This window comes from Euprymna scolopes, chromosome 26, assembly GCF_053919585.1.
Source record: "Euprymna scolopes isolate OS-2025 chromosome 26, ASM5391958v1, whole genome shotgun sequence".
Lineage (NCBI taxonomy): Eukaryota > Metazoa > Mollusca > Cephalopoda > Sepiida > Sepiolidae > Euprymna > Euprymna scolopes.
Window position 1 is genome coordinate 84,443,197 of NC_136507.1, and position 16,774 is coordinate 84,459,970.

The 16,774-nt window shown below is 33.0% G+C and overlaps 1 protein-coding gene across 1 annotated transcript; it reads right to left on the bottom strand.

The window, feature by feature from the left end:
• Positions 1–9,567: 9,567 nt before the first annotated feature.
• Positions 9,568–10,101, bottom strand: LOC145247840 (uncharacterized). The gene has a single exon (XM_080109464.1). The coding sequence runs from the start codon at positions 10,099–10,101 to the stop codon at positions 9,568–9,570; it is 534 nt and encodes a 177-aa protein (XP_079965590.1).
• Between the last annotated feature and the right edge of the window lie 6,673 nt (positions 10,102–16,774).

Sequence of the window (16,774 nt, forward strand, 5' to 3'; positions counted from 1 at the left end):
AGGCAAGTGTTTGTTTAAATTTGTTTTAGGTCCATCGAAATAATTCGGACTCTGACTTTAGCAAATAGGATGCATACTTTTATAACTATTTGCTAATATTTTCTCTCCTCTGATGAGATGGTAGACATCGAAACCCTATAGGTTAAGGAGATTAATTTTCTAAAGCATTCTTTGTCTTGCTTAGAATAATAAAAATTCTTTGATATGAAACTCAACCACTTTATTTCATTTCCATTAGAGTTTTTTGAAATTCATTGAATTACAATTTAATTTATTTGCTCTATCTTGCATATCGAGCAATTTTTGATTTAGATGGGATAACTTATAGAATATTACTGCCAGTAATATTTTGTAAACCTACAATCTCACGTTTACATAACCACTGATCGTTAAATAAAAACTATTCCGAAGTATATATATATATATATATATATATATATATATATATATATATATATATATATATATATAACGGATTTTTACGAACGTGCGAGATAGATGTATATTCATCGCGCGCATTTTCATGCAGTGAAAACTTGTATTTTTTAATTAAATCTTTCTATAAAGAATAATAAAAGCAAAGTTAGATATTAAAATGTTTCGTATTTTTGAAAATAAATGAAATAAATTCGTTATTTTTTTATATCGGGTAAACATTTATTACATTATCTAGATATTACGATATATTTTAATTATAGTTTTTGTCTACAAAAACAGCGGTTAATTATAGTATAGAATACGTTAATTATAGTATAGAATATGTGAATGTTGTCAACATCGTAAATGAAAGTATTTTGTGGAATGCACTGAATTCGAACCTAGGACAATCAAATTGGTACTCCATGTCTTTTACTTATATCGATGTCGTAACTGCACCACTTCTTACTGGAGATGAATAACTACTTAATCGAACAGAATGAATAGCTCAGTTGCCATTACATATTAGGTTTAAAGTTGTTTTATGTGTAGACCCACCTGCACGTAATTGTTTTATCTAGACATAAACCACATCGCCATTTGTACTAAAAGTATGATTTTGCATAACGCGATATTTGTCGAACTAACCCAGACATTTTTAAAACAACCCTTCTTTCATGGTTCTTGAAATAATTTTCCAGTCTGCATCTGAAAGAATATTAAGGATGATTCAATGCAAGCTATGCATTTGTTGGGCATGATTAAACATTCCAACAGTTTGTTACTGACACGTATTCATAAAAAATTACTTGACTAACGTTTATACACTCAATATATTTTCAACTGCAGTAAAAAAAGGTATGTTATCCGAGTTTGTGTCTGAGGATTATTAAATGTGGATCTAAATTAGATATTAAGCATGTATTTAATTTGGCAAAAAGAATGAGTCAAATTGTTTGCTTTTTCTTGGGAAAACGAATTAATAAAAATATTAAAGGCTAAAGAAGATGAAGTTACAAGTTAACATTAGGCTTTATGACCTCTTTATTCTGATCGAGGAGACGTGAACAAATGAATGCATCGCTATAAATCTCAAACGAATAAAATCACCCAAATAATATACTAAATTAGATGCGACTATAGGGAAATAAAGACTTGGAAATTAAGTTTCCGGACTTTTCCCTTTTTGTGCAGGCATTTAAATTTGTCGTAGATCTTTGAAAAATTAGTATGTTGTTGCTTTACATTTATATGTTCACGGACCAATTTGTATGATTTCATGCTGAAAGGAACAGCTAATGCAGAGATTGGAATACACCATAATAAAGCCCGATTGTCACAGCAAGTGAATTTCAAAAATGGAATCTAGACGTGAGGACACTTCAGACCAACGATATGGAATACAATTCTGTTTTAAAATTGGATCGAATGACACAAAAACCTATGAAATGACTGAGACTGCTTTTGTAACCATCTTGCATGAATCTAGCATCAGTTTTTGAGTGCATAAGATATTAAAGGAAGGCAAGGTGTCTGTAAGTGGTGTTGAGATGTGTGGGAAGAGTAAGGTAGTCAGAACATCAGAGTTGATTGGCCAAATCACGAATTTTATGGATAAGAACCGTCGTGTGTCTATAGAAAAAAATAAGTGCATATTTTGATCTTAGTCTGGGAACCGTACACTTGATTTTCGCGAGGAACCGAAGATGCTAAAGATCTGCGCAAAGTTTATCCCAAAGGTGCAATCCAAAACTACATCCTATTCACAGACTATTTGACAAAGATTGGCATCAAGACAGTTCTTCACCCTCCTCATTGTTGAGAGTTTGCATTCTGTGAGTTTTGCTTATTTCCTAAGCTCAAGTAAAACCTTAGAGTCCACCGTTATGAGACACTTGAGGAAATGAAAGAGGCTGTGACTACTGCAATTGACACGCTCACACACAATGATTCCTTGGACCCTAATAAAATTGTTGGAGAAGGACAACAAATGCAAAACGGCTGGAAGAGATTACTTCGAAGGTGAGAGGTGTTTTATGTGTTTACTATCAATAAAAGTGCCGTTGGAAACTTATAAACAGCACCTCTTCATATATTATACTAAACGTGCGTCTATCAATTTTGTCCTGGATGTTATTTCATTTGAAAATAGTTGAATTAATAATTGTTTAAAATGAAGGTTCGTAAAATGATTATTATATTAAATATTTTTTTAGATTTCTAAACGATAGATTCAAGAATTTTTCTATTAATGCAAACCGTCAAATATAGATAATCAATAATAATTCCGGTGTGCATAGAAGAGAGATATATAGAGAAATATGATAGAAATATAGACAGACGAGAAGTGAAACACGAAGATCAAGCCGGATTTAAACCAGGACAGAATAAAAAAAAAGATTGCCATTTACTTTTTTTTACATGGAAGTCACCAATTATCAAGGCCTGAAGGCCTCTCGGAGATAAGGGTTATTGCATGTACATTAATCAATGGGATAATATCGTAATAATCGTTAGTAATGGAGATCTGATGAAGTGTCTTACTTCAGTGGGCGGTTTATCAGGAACTTGTTTATGTTGAACTTGAAGACATCCAAGTTGTAGTCAGGTGGGAAACAGGCAAACGGAAGAGAGTTCCACAGGCGTGCAGTTCTTAGAAAGAAGCTTTGTTCATGGAACCTACGTTTTGATTTAGGAACAGATAAAGAGTGCGGAAAATTACTGACAGTGGTTTCAGATAGACGAGTGTTTTTCGTGAAAGATTGGCAAGGGGGGACCAGAGATTGGAGCTCAGACGAGCACTCCCCATGGAAATAACGATAAAATGACGAAAAGCTAGCAACGTCTCTTCTGTGGGAGAGTAGTTGCATGGAAGAGAAAAAGACATCCCTCACTAGGCTACGAAGTCTATTTTGTACTCTGTTAAGGCAGGATAGGCTGTTTTTAGCAGCTCCTGTCCAGATATGGCAGCAGTACTCTATCTTTTGACGTACTTTGGCTTAATATTTGTTTATAAATGCGTGAAAACAAGAATTAAATTAGTCACACCGAGACGAATTAATATCATTAATGGTATCATACACAACCGATTTAAATAAATAAATGGGATGCCCTTTTCTCTATCCTGCAACCTCTCTCCCACAGAAGAGACGTTGCGAGCCTATCCTTGTTAGGCTAGCTGAATCCACTGTGAAAAATTTCCCCAACTCTATATCTGCGCCTAAATCAAAACGCGGATTCCATGAACAAAGCTTCTTTCTTAGAATTGCACGCCTGTGGAACTCTGTTCCGTCCGCCTTCTTCCCTCCGGACTACAACTTGGATGTCTTCAAGTCCAATGTTAACAAATTCCTAATGAACCGCCCCCCCTAATTAAACACTTCATCAAATCTCCACACTAACGTACTGTACTTGCAATAACCCTTATCCCTGAGTGGCTTCCGGGCCTTGATAAGTGGTGATCACTGTGTAAAAAAAAAAAAAATAAGTCATTAAGTATTTCCTTTAAACGAGTGTAAGTGTCTTGCTAAAATTTTAAGACCATATTGAAAGTGATCTTTTTCATACTATTATGAACTTAATCCCAAAGCGTATAAAGAGAAAATACGTTTATTACTAAATAATAAAAAAACGGCGAGATAAATAACAAAAAACAAACTGTATCGATCAAGGAGAATTTTACACCGCTTCGCTTGGGTGTGGATAAGTCAGATATACCATTTTTATCTTTACTAAAACAACTCAGACAGCTACAGATTATCGAGACTGTATTATATAAAGAAACATAATGGACAAAGTATCTAATATTTATGCATTAGTCTTTATTAATCAATTTATTGGTAATGTCCATGTCTCAACAACCCCCTCTTGCTTCGAATAGTTTTACAATTATACTCTTTACTAGAGAATACAGAGAGTAGGTTGGGATAAGTTTCTATAGGGAAGTGTTTATACAGAACGGCTGCTCTTAGTTATTGTACCGTTTTCACAACACGATACAGAGTTGACCAATTCCGGGAGAAACCGTTAAACTGCTCAATAGTTCATCCACCAATATTTCAAGCTGCTTGCCGTGAATTCACGTACGCTGACTTCTACCATACTTTACTATGTTGTCTTCGGTCGTTGAATAAGACATCATTTTAAACTGAAGCAATTTCAATTTTTTTTATCTCAACACAGGGTATCTAGGAATACCTAGGGTAGATGTGTTCCCCAAATTAAAACCGACATTTTGATAAACTTTGCACTAGATGGAGTATAATGGAAACTGTATGTAGATGTTTTACATGTATATTTAAAGAGCCGTAGAATGCATCACTCGTGGACGGGTATGCTTTCTAGTATTAGACATAATATGCATTCGTGAGCGGGAATTCTGATCTTATTCCAAAGGTAAGAGGAGGAGAAGGCCTGTGTGTGGTTTGAATTCCCCTTGCCACGTGGGGAAATGTAAAATGAAGTTTAAATGAATAGATAGAGTGAAGATACTGTAGGAAAGACGTGACATGGCCGCTAAATTTGGACGATTACAGCGACATTTTGAAATCATGTGCCTTATCAAAGATGGCAGATCTGTCGTTGAGCATTTGCGTCAAGAACGACACCAAGAGGAAGAAAATGGAATCCAATCTGATTTTCAATTAAAATCAATTCCATGCCTATTGGTAAAATTTTTGTTTTTTTATATATAATTTAATAAACGTAGTTCGTTAAGAAATGTGCTGGTATCTATCAATATTGCAATAATAGCTGTCTCAAAAATTTTCAGTACACATGTACACATCGTTATTCATGATTTTCGTTCATTTCACACATGCATACACACACACACATATATATATACATATATACATGTATGCATATATATATGTATGCATACAAATAACATTATATGCTAGTGTAGGGATAGATTTCCAATAAACTGCTAAGTCAACTTCTAATATACGTGAAACTAGATATATAAATGATTCGGAATAGTAGAACAAATTACATGTTGTTTGTACCCAATAAAATCGCTGCTAAGAGATCAAAATTGATAAAAATAGAAATTTGGCAAGCGTAAGTTGACTAACCGTGTATCTTTTACGCATGCGAAAATTTAGTACATTTAATACATTTAATTTATACATTTAATTAGGTAAGTTTGTTAACCTTTGACATACACAAACACTGACCTATGACGGTAACAAATAACGCTGGAAAACAAATAATTTGGGTGTCGATACTAGCTGATGTCACAAAAGTGATTGTTATAAACTTTTAAAATCACTAATGCATACTGACTATAATATAAAATTCTACAGAGTATTGCCTCTATAATAGTAAATATTGAATCTATGTGAATTAAAATATAACATTTAACTGCGCCGGGCTGAATGCTATATATACTATAAAACAAATATATATATATATATATTTATATATATATATAATTTAATTGGAATTCAATATTGCAGACTATTTGCTCATTTTTTTAGTTGTTGTTTAACGACGTTTCGGCCAAATATTCTTCTGGCCTTCGTTAGATGGTAACCGTGACGGAATAGGAACTTTGAATCTCCTAAATGCACTCTTGGTAATTACTGCCTTCCATAGTTATTTTCGTCTCACCACGTTTTACACCTGCCGAAGACCAGGGGAATAGTTGGCCGACATGTCGTGAAACAACAACTAAAAAAGATGAGGATAACATTCCGCAATATGTAAATTCATATATAATACTCATCTCAATAATGAATTCCAATTAAATAAAATTTATACCATGTGTACGGACCCGGCCATGGGATATCAGATAATAAATAAACGTGGATTAATAAGACCAAAAATCAAACCTTGATCGCCCTTCGGGGCATGTGGCGCAGTGGATAGAGGCGTTTAATCTCTATGGATCCAGGTGAGCATTGTCTGAAGATAGCGGTTTCTATCCGCAATAAATACATTATATATATATATATATATATATATATATATATATATATATATATATATGTGTGTGTGTGTGTGTGTGTGTGTGTGTATATATGTATATATATGTATAACTACTTAATTTACTCACATAAAATTAATATACGAAGTATAGATCTATGCGTAAACTTTAAGTATTTACTTCAAAAGTTCTCAATACGTAGGTAGAGCTAGTTAGTAAGTTAAAAAAATGTATATGGCGATTAAGCTACACTGAATATTCCGCGTTTCATCCACTCTAGGATTCTTCAGGCTTATGCGCGAATTCTGTGGTTGTTAATAGACGAGGAGCATATAAAAACGATAAACAACCACAGAATTCGCGCATAAGCGTGAGGAGTCCTAGAGTGGATGAAACGCTGAATATTCAGTGTAGCTTAATCGCCATATATATTTTATAAATTACTATATATATGTATGTATGTATGTATATATATATATATGTGTGTGTGTATATATAATTTAAATGAAATTCTAAAATGTTGTAGGATTACAGATTGTATTATACTATGAACATAAAGTCCAAATAAAAATCAGTAACAATATTTATAGGACAATCCCAACCAGATAAATCCTATTCAATCTCCTCAATTCCTTTAAGGAAAGCCCTCACATTCGCTAGAAAGAAACCCAATATTTGCTAACAAATCTTCGGATCTCACAGACATAGACATTAGGTTAATTTTGTTAGCAAGACGTCTCCTGGTATAACATTTGATAGGAAAGGTCACCCATAATTCTGATATAATTATGGGAGCCCAAACTGACATAGTTGGGTTATATCTTTTGAAGGAACTTAAGGTTACATTCAGACATATCCAGGGGGAATTATGGAGATGATACACTCTTGGCCACTAGGCCTAGGCCAATAGAACACAGTAACACAATAAAAAAACTTCACAATTTCTTAAAATATTTCGGCATTGCCATTGATGTTGATCATTTTAAGAAAATCTCGAAGTTTTCGACATTTCTCTTAATCTAAATTCTGAATCTTACAGCCCATACCACAAACCTAACCTGACTCTACTACATGCGCATAAAGATTCTAATCACCCAAATTCAATCATGAAATCCATAGTAGGTAGGCGAATTTTAGCCATTTATGCTAATAAAATCATTTGATAAAAACTCTGCTTTCTACAAATATGCCGTAAGAAATTCAAGACATGCATATAAAATAGGATACCATAAACTAACTCTAATACAAGTAAATTAAAATCTGTAATTACCCACAACATGAATCAAACTAAATACAATATAACAAACCTTTCTAATGTAAAAAAAGTAATATCCACTCAAAACAACATACTCTAAACTCTAAGACTTTTCAGAAACACTCAAAAACAAGTAACCGCATTAGGCGAAGAAATGCATTTGGTTTACTCCTCCCGGGTCTTATATTAAAACTAACATACTAAAAGAATGTTTTTAAATCGCATAAAACCCTTTTAAATATCCCCATAGATATCGTACCTTTCTCAATAAAAAATTGATGAAAAAATTCTATTCAACCAAGGCAATTATTTCATCGAATAATAAGAAAATCGAAACCACTTAAACAACTCCATTTAACTCTGAAAAATAAACAAAAACTGCTTATTTATAATGATTGCCTCCATAAAGATGTTATATATTTTGCACAATAGCCGAACCAGCAAATAATACTCCACTACATTTCCAGCCATATGAGATAATTGCTTATTACCATAACACTCATAATGATAATAATTGTAATCTACCAAATAACCGTAGTAATAGCGACCTCCATGACATGTCACCGATCAAGTTCAGATAATTTTACTCTAGAAAACACTAATCAAAATAAATCTAACAGTAATAGCCACCCCACTCCTTCACTCCTGAACTCAGTAGTACTTTTCGCAATATCAATAGGAATTAGGCTCATTATAAATACCGCATTTATATTGGCGCTATATCGACAATAATTAAAATAAAAATTTCAAGCCATATGCAATTTTTTTATAACGAAAACACTAATAACAATAATAATAGTACTTCTCTAACTACGTCAATCAGAAGTCCATTAATGCACTTTAATTAATTAAACAAAAAAAATTAAAGTCCAAGCTCTAAATTTTGTAATCTTTGCATCACAGAAGCAGTTAAGAGAATTAAGGTGAAAATGTAATTATTTAAAAAAAACTGAATTATTTCACAATGCAAACAGATGGGAAAATCGTAATAGAGCTATTTGGAAATCACTTAGGTCTATTTTGTGTAGTATAACGCCCCATATAGTCTCTCTCTCTTTCTCTCTCTCTCTCTCTCTCTCTATATATATATATATATATATATATATATATATATATATATATATATATATATATATTAAGTAATGTGATTTATAATTTAAAAATTTTTAAAAAAATTTTAAAAATTAAAAATCAAATTATGAAACTGATTTTTAATTTGATTAAATTTTGATTTTTAATTTTAAAAATTTTTTTAAAAATTTTTAAATTATAAATCACATTACTTAATATTGAATTAGCTCTAGGACATTTAACTATCGAGCTTATTATATATCTAAATTACAACGAGCATTTCCTGTATTTTAATTAAACTAGTAATTTCACTATTACATTAAAATACACTTAGCTCTTTAGACTATTATTCTAATCTCCTTTAAATTATATATATATATATATATATATATATATATATATATATATATATATATATATATATATATATATACCGGGTTTTGAATAAGTCCTGTTACATTGTAGATTTGCCTATTCAAATTAAGCCTGGTACGTCATTTTGGGTAGAATTAAACAAGTTTGGTTACACAATGATTTATTAGTATACAAGGCATCATATCATTCAATGTGGCTACCTTTGGCGGCGATGACACGTTCCAACCGAGGTCGGAAATTCTTACAGGTCTTCCTGACGTAGTCCTTCTTCATGGACGCCCATGCTTGGTTCACAGAGGCTTTCAGATCATTTGTGTTACTGTGTCGGGTCTTACAGGCCCTTGCCTCAATATGCGCCCACACACTGAAATCAAGAGGGTTCAAATCTGGCGACTGTGGAGTCCAAAGGTCTTTGGGCCAGAAGCTCATATTAGTCTCTAACCAGTTCTGCGCAATTTTGGCGGTGTGTGAGGGTGCGCCGTCCTGCTGGAACACGTAATCTGCTTTCCTGGTAATCTTTTTAAACAGCGGAGGTTAGCCTGTATCCCTGTTCAAACCACACCGGGGGCATCTTCTCCCCATTGGATGCTATGACCCCAAGCATCATGACAGATGCTGGATGCTTGGTGGTTGACACTCTCTTGTGGTTAGAGACATCATTACCAAAGCTTACGACCCGGTCGTTCTGCCTGTTGAAGACTGGATCGACAGTGAATGTTTTCTCATCGGAGAAAATGCGGATACGATTCCCGTGGCTCTTTAAGTCATTCAACAGGCGGGTGCTCCTCTCCAGACGTTTATGAATCATTGCAGCACTCAAGAGGGGTTTCCTGGAACGTCTTAGACTCTTTCCTCCCATGCTCTTGACCACCCTGGACACTGTGGATACAGAAATCTTCATCTTTTCTGCCAATCTTGTCATTTTCAGCTCAGGAGCATTTTCAAAGTCCTTTTTAATGGTCCCACGCCTAATTTTTTTAGGCCTTCCTGATCGAGGTCGATGCTTGAGGGTCTCCGAGTTATTCAGACGTTGGGCAACACGATAGACAGTCATTCTACTGACCTTTAGTAGCTTTGCAATGTCAGTTTGTTTGCGACCCGCGCGCAGCAAAACGGAGATTTCATTTCTTTTCCTTCCTTTGGGTTGAACTTATAATTTAGGATTTTCTCGGGAGTCAACATTGTATCTGCAATATATAAGTATTAATTAGACGTACTTTAATGTTAGTTACAATCAATAATAATACATGAATTTATAAAAATAAAAATATAACAGGACTTATTCAAAACCCGGTATATATATATATATATATGGATTTTTTTATTGTTGTTATTTTTCAAGCGATACATACGGTGAATATTGGCTCCGCCTCGGAGCCAATTTTTTATTTACTTAGAAAGTCGCCCTTTTTAATTTGGACGTATATAACATTTTTATTTATTTATTAATTTTAAAACAGTAATCTACGTACACGCGTGTTTCAAGGTCATTACCTCTCATCAGTGTAGTTTAACTGTTTCTAGAGATCGAACCTCAGACCATGTTTACCACAGTCCTGTGCCTTAACCGTTAGGCCATAATCCCTAGATTAATTATACTGTTTATTTTTATCGCTTATAAATTTAGATTTTGTTATTGTTGTTATTTTTGAAGCGATATATATATATATATATATATATATAGTCTCTCTCTCTCTCGCTCTCTCTCTCTCTCTCTCTCTCTCTCTCTATATATATATATATATATATATATATATATATACTAGCAAAAGTACCCGTCGTTGACTGGGTTCGAAAACAGCCTACAGAAAATGGACTCTGATTTATGAAAGTATGATAGGTTATGAAAAGGAAGGGTTGTAAATTTGGGTTGAATTTTGGGGTATCAAAACCAAAGCACAATATGATGAAAGTAAAAATAAAATAGATAAACCACATAATTTGTTATACCATACCTGTTCACACTAAAATACTTATCACAATATTATGTGGATCTATAAAAAAAGCTTTTTAAACTTTTTACATTCTATGGAGGTCAGGTGTGAACGAACACCCCATAATTTTATCATACCATATTTCTTCAAACTGAAACATAATTATCAAAGTATACTTACGCAGATAGATATGAAAAGTCTTTATTAAAGTTTGTGCCTATTTCCATTCTATGGAGGCCAGGCGCGAACGCAGACCTCAAAATTTTATCATACCATCCCTATTTAAGTTAAAATATACTTATGAATGTATTCTTATGTACATCTATATCAAAAACACTTGTAAACGTTTTTTTTTAATTTTTAAATTTTTTATTTCCATACTTTGTGGACCAGGCCCGAACGCTTACCCCACAATTTTAATGAACCACCGTTCTGCCAGATCAAACATACCCATTTCTGTGTCTCGATACACCTTCTATCATTATGTGTAATCAGTTTTTTTTTTTAAATAATCAACCATATAGGAGCCTATTCGTGACCAGACAGACACACACACATCCAGCTTTATATATATATATATATATATATATATATATATATATATATATATATATAAATGCAACTCTTGAAAATCTAAAAAGCACCGATATTTAGATATAGTATTTTCACTGCACTTATGCGTGTTTTTATATATTTCTTCTTAATTATAACAGTATACTTAATTTTTATTTCATAAATTAGGTGGTTTTATTTGTAACGATGTGACCATTTTTTTTTTATTTGGGGAAATATAGCCATCACCGCTCGCCGTCACGTGACATACCTAAAAGGCACTTTTCGTCTCGCTTCATAATGCGTTTACAATATGGGTATATTTTAAATGAGTCACATTTAATCACGTGATTATTGAAAACGTCGCTTTCCTGTCAAGTATTCATGGAAAATGGATATTAGCAGCAAATCGACCATTAGGAATCATGTTTTCAATTTTCAGGAAATAAAATATTCAATGCGATTCCTATTTCAGTCACCTAAATTATTTAGATTGAAATGAATTTAGGAATTTTTATACAAACTTAATTATTTTTACTAGAAATATAACATCAATATGCTTAGTTAGGTAAAACGTGTAGGGAATGCTCTGTTTTATTGTTATTATAAAAATGGAACAGATATTTAAATTTCGTTCAGTTGTAAATTCAGTAATTTTTTTTACATTACGTCCAACTCATTGTTCACATTCGACATATAATATTTTATGTGTTTTCAGGGATGCTGACAAGGTTAGGGAAGTCTACTCCGAAAGCCGTTCTTAACTTGGGTAAGGTGGGGGTTTCTCTTCTGAAAGCCGTTCTTCACATGGGGAGTTTGGGGTGTTTATTTCTTGTTAGCATACCCGAAAACATACAAAAGTCAACATCTCTAATATGAACGGTGAGTTGGACTTAAAAAAATTAATACCAAAAAGGTATACCCAATTTTTTTTTTTCGTTTAAAATTAAATTATTTAATTTTTGTTAATACAATTTTATTTTTATAAAAAAAAAAAAATAAAGCAATCATCGTCCAATCGGTTATACTTTGGTTCGTCCTGATTGGATAATCAACTGGGTCTCAGGTATAATCGTTTTCAATCAAATGCTTTCGAATTTGATAGCATCCACACCATATAACATTTCATTATTGATATCATTATTATTTTTGTTCTTTACACGTACATTTACTTTCATTGACTTGTTATGAAAAGTAAGATGTCGAACTAGATAAGTTTGAAAATCGTATTTGGAACAGGTTAGAATTGAACCAAGTAAGCAACTGTTAGAAGATAATATATATTTAATCCTAGGAATGCAGTCGATTGTTCATTCTTTTAGGAATAACAGAACATTAAATATGTCAGTTAAAAGAATGGACAATAGGAGTTTAGAAATAATGATTAACAAAATACGTTAAAAACGATACAATTCAATTAAGGCATTTTTTTTGTTTGCCAAAAGTGTGAACATGCATGTGCATTGTGCAAGCGTACGTGTAATTTCACACGTGAGGATTCCCATTGTTCACCACACCTCTGATGTCATCAAGAAAGGAGATATCCAATATATGGAGACAAGGTTCGAAGTTAGTGATAGTCAGTCACAGATGGAGTCACAGTCAGAGAGACTCAGAGAGACTCAGTCATGCTGGGAGCTGATGCCCCTTAGTGGCAAATGGGGGGGATATCATGCAGTTGTAAAGACTTGAATCCCTGGCCACTATCATCGGCCGGCTGGATGAATAAAGAATAACCATCTATATTTTGTAAACTGTTTGTCTTCGAGTCGTCATTACAGCAGAAAGGTAAATGCGTGTTGTCTATCATCTTGTAAACAAACTTTGTATAACTCCCTCAAGAGTTAAAAGTACGGCACACATCATAATATAGGAATTCTTTGTTTACCACACGCCTTTAGATGCATATGCAAAGCGCATGTGTAATTTGAAAGGTGAGGGAGTCACATCGTTTGACACTACCCCTGACGTCATCAAGAAAAGAGATTCGCAATAGATTGAGACAGGGGCTCTTTTAGGGTTAATAGAAACACTCGATTTTTAGGACTATTTTACCATATTTGTCCAAAATTTTCTGTGTATGTCTATTTAGCAGTTTCCCATGGTGCTGAACTCAGATTTGAATCTGTTTAGGCCATGGGACTTTTAAGTCTAAATGGGGGAAAAATGATGGACTTAGACGTTTCTTTTTTTTTTTTTTGCATGGTGCAGAACTCAAATCCACATATGTTAATGCCTGAAACTGCACTGTTTGTTCATTGTCACCAAGATTTGACATCCCCTGGGGAATTTTGGGGCTAAATAAATGATGGCAAATTTAGAACTTATTCATTTTTTATGCTTCGTTCACTGTGCAATAACGGGGGGGGCAGGCATGCCTATTAATCATAGCAATTGCCAATCTCACTCCCAGCTTCTAAACATGGCATCAGAGAGATTTTAACTATCCTTAGCCTTCTCTTTATTATACCCACATCTCCTCTCTTCTTTTATTCATTCAACGATATGCGTTCAAGATGATTCATTGTCTATAGTTTAGAGGAAATTAGATTTCATTTGTACATAAAACGCCGATGAGAGCATGTGAGGATTTAATTCTCCTCTTAGTTTATCCGACATCAGGTCATTATTTAACACCTTAAAATTTCTTTATGCGAATTCTTTTGCTAAGTCATAATATTATAGAGAAAGGCGTATACTCGACAAAATCTAGTACATACTGAAAATTTGGCACCTTATCTGAATTTTTTGATTTGATAAATGATTATACGTATTATTGGATTCTTCGGACTACTATTCTCATCATGAGTGTTATTTGCACAATGTTTCGGCCGATGTTTCTCGCATGGTATTCGCAAATATCTGTTGCACAGCGGGCAGTGTGTTTGGTGGAATTAAGTTAAAAACGTCCTTTCATAGTGACTCAAAGATACATTTACAAATTACTTAGGCCTCGTACATGATCATGATTGATGGAACGAGAACATAAAATTAAAGTTTTTTTTTCGAAATTCCGTGCAAATTCCCGAGCTTAACATTAGGATTCCCGAGTTTGACAGAAAAGTTTTCAAGTGCTATAGAATATTCCTGAATGAATGTTGGAGATTACAGGATTTTAACGTCGTTCAAATAACACATGACAACGGTAGTCTGAAGCAACCAAATAATACGGAAACATGTGCACCTGCAGAAGTAAGTACACATACTACGTAGGGTATACCACACTAACCCATTGTTTTATTTTAGAAATTACTAGAAAATTAGATTAGTATACAATTTATTTATGCATATATATATATATATATATATATATATATATATATATATATATATATATATAGTGTCCCAATAAAATGTATACACTCTTTAAATTATTTCAACTTGCTACATGAATACGCTTTATCACGTTACCATGAGATTTTTAGGAATAAAAAAATGGCATTTTCAGCAGGATGAAGCAGTGCCCCACTATCGTCCTGACGTAAGAGCTTATCTTGATAGCCACCAGCGAAACAGATAGTTAGAACGAAAAGTAAGTATCGAGTACTGACCACGCTCACCGGATTTGACCCTCCTCCCTGGATTCTTTTTTGGGGGATGGCATGTTAAACACTGGGTTCACACCACAAAACGAGCTACAATGAATGAGTTGACAGCATTACTGAAAGAAAATGCGTCAACATACCAACTGAAATGAAATGATCAGGAACTGTTTCAATTCAATCAGTGAGAGTTGTTAGCTGTTCATGGGCCACAATGGCCAATAATTTTAACACTTTCGATAATTAGCAAATATCTATATTTTTTCACAGTATTTTGATGTATCAAACTTTTCTTTCTAATAATAAATACTGGTTATATGGTTAATTTTAAAGAGTGTAAATATTTTAATGTGGCATCCCGTATATATATATATATATATATATATATATATATATATATATATATATATATATATATATATATTTGCATAAAAATAAAAGAAATATACCAGCGATGGTAGACTTTATGTTGTTTTGAAAAAAAAAAAGGAAAACCGAATGAATTTATGAAACGATCAACGTTTCGTCCCTATTGCAGAGGACATCTTCATGATGATGAAATTCAATATATTACGAATGCTTTAAAAAATTACAGTACCCGTCCTATTTCATTTCTTACGGAAAGAAAAAATCTACGAGAATACGCTATAATATAAACAGACAGAAAAATAAAACAAACACCTCACGATTAAACAGGCATCTTTTCATTCCCACACACATTAAAAATACAAAAATCTACGACACTCTTAATAGACTTGGTTTTCACTTGATACAAACTACTGCCACAACAATAAAACTGACATTAAAAACTACCAAGCACTCTCCCAAAACTCTCACATCCGAGGCCGGTAAATATTCCGTCCCATGCAACAATTGTCAACAAGCATACATAGGTGAGACACATCGTAAATTGAAAGTAAGACTTTACGAACACAGAAGAGATATAAGGAATGCTAACGCCCTAAATGCACTCTTTTGCCATTGTGCAGAACACGATTATTCATTTACTTTAGATCATGCGAAAATTATAAAATACGTGAAAGATAGAGCTAAAAGAAGACTTTTAGAGCCAGCACTAATATTAAACACTAATACTATTACACAAAGAAATGGCTTCTACCATTTAGCCCCTAGTATAGGGAAAATAATAATCAAAGCACAACATATAAAAACAGATCCTTGTTAACCGCTTTTCCTTAATCCTTAAATTATTTAAACAAAATGAATAAGTTTAGAGAAAAAAAGTGTACATATATTTATTTAACGTATTCTTAAAAGTGTATATATATAGACATTGAACAACCCAACCTTCCCATACACACACATAGTTTCCTTCCCGATATGGGTAGGATGCTAACACTGTTTCTTTTTTTATTTTCGTCTGGTCTATGATCGTTTTCGTTTGCATTTTTCCTTTTAATATCCTGAAGAAGTCTTCTGCAATAGGGACGAAAAATTGTTCATTTCATAAATTCATTCAGTTTTTCTATTTTGTTTCGAAACATATATATATAAAGAGAGAAAGAAATAGAGAGAGCGATAGAAAGAGAGAAATAAAGAAAGAGATAGGGAAAGAGAGAGAGAGAGAGAGAGCAATGCTCGTATTGTCTATGCTATCTCTCAGTATTTTGAGGATGAATATGTATGTTATTTTTATTATTTTTAATATTAACCTTACATTAGATGATCCTTTGTATAG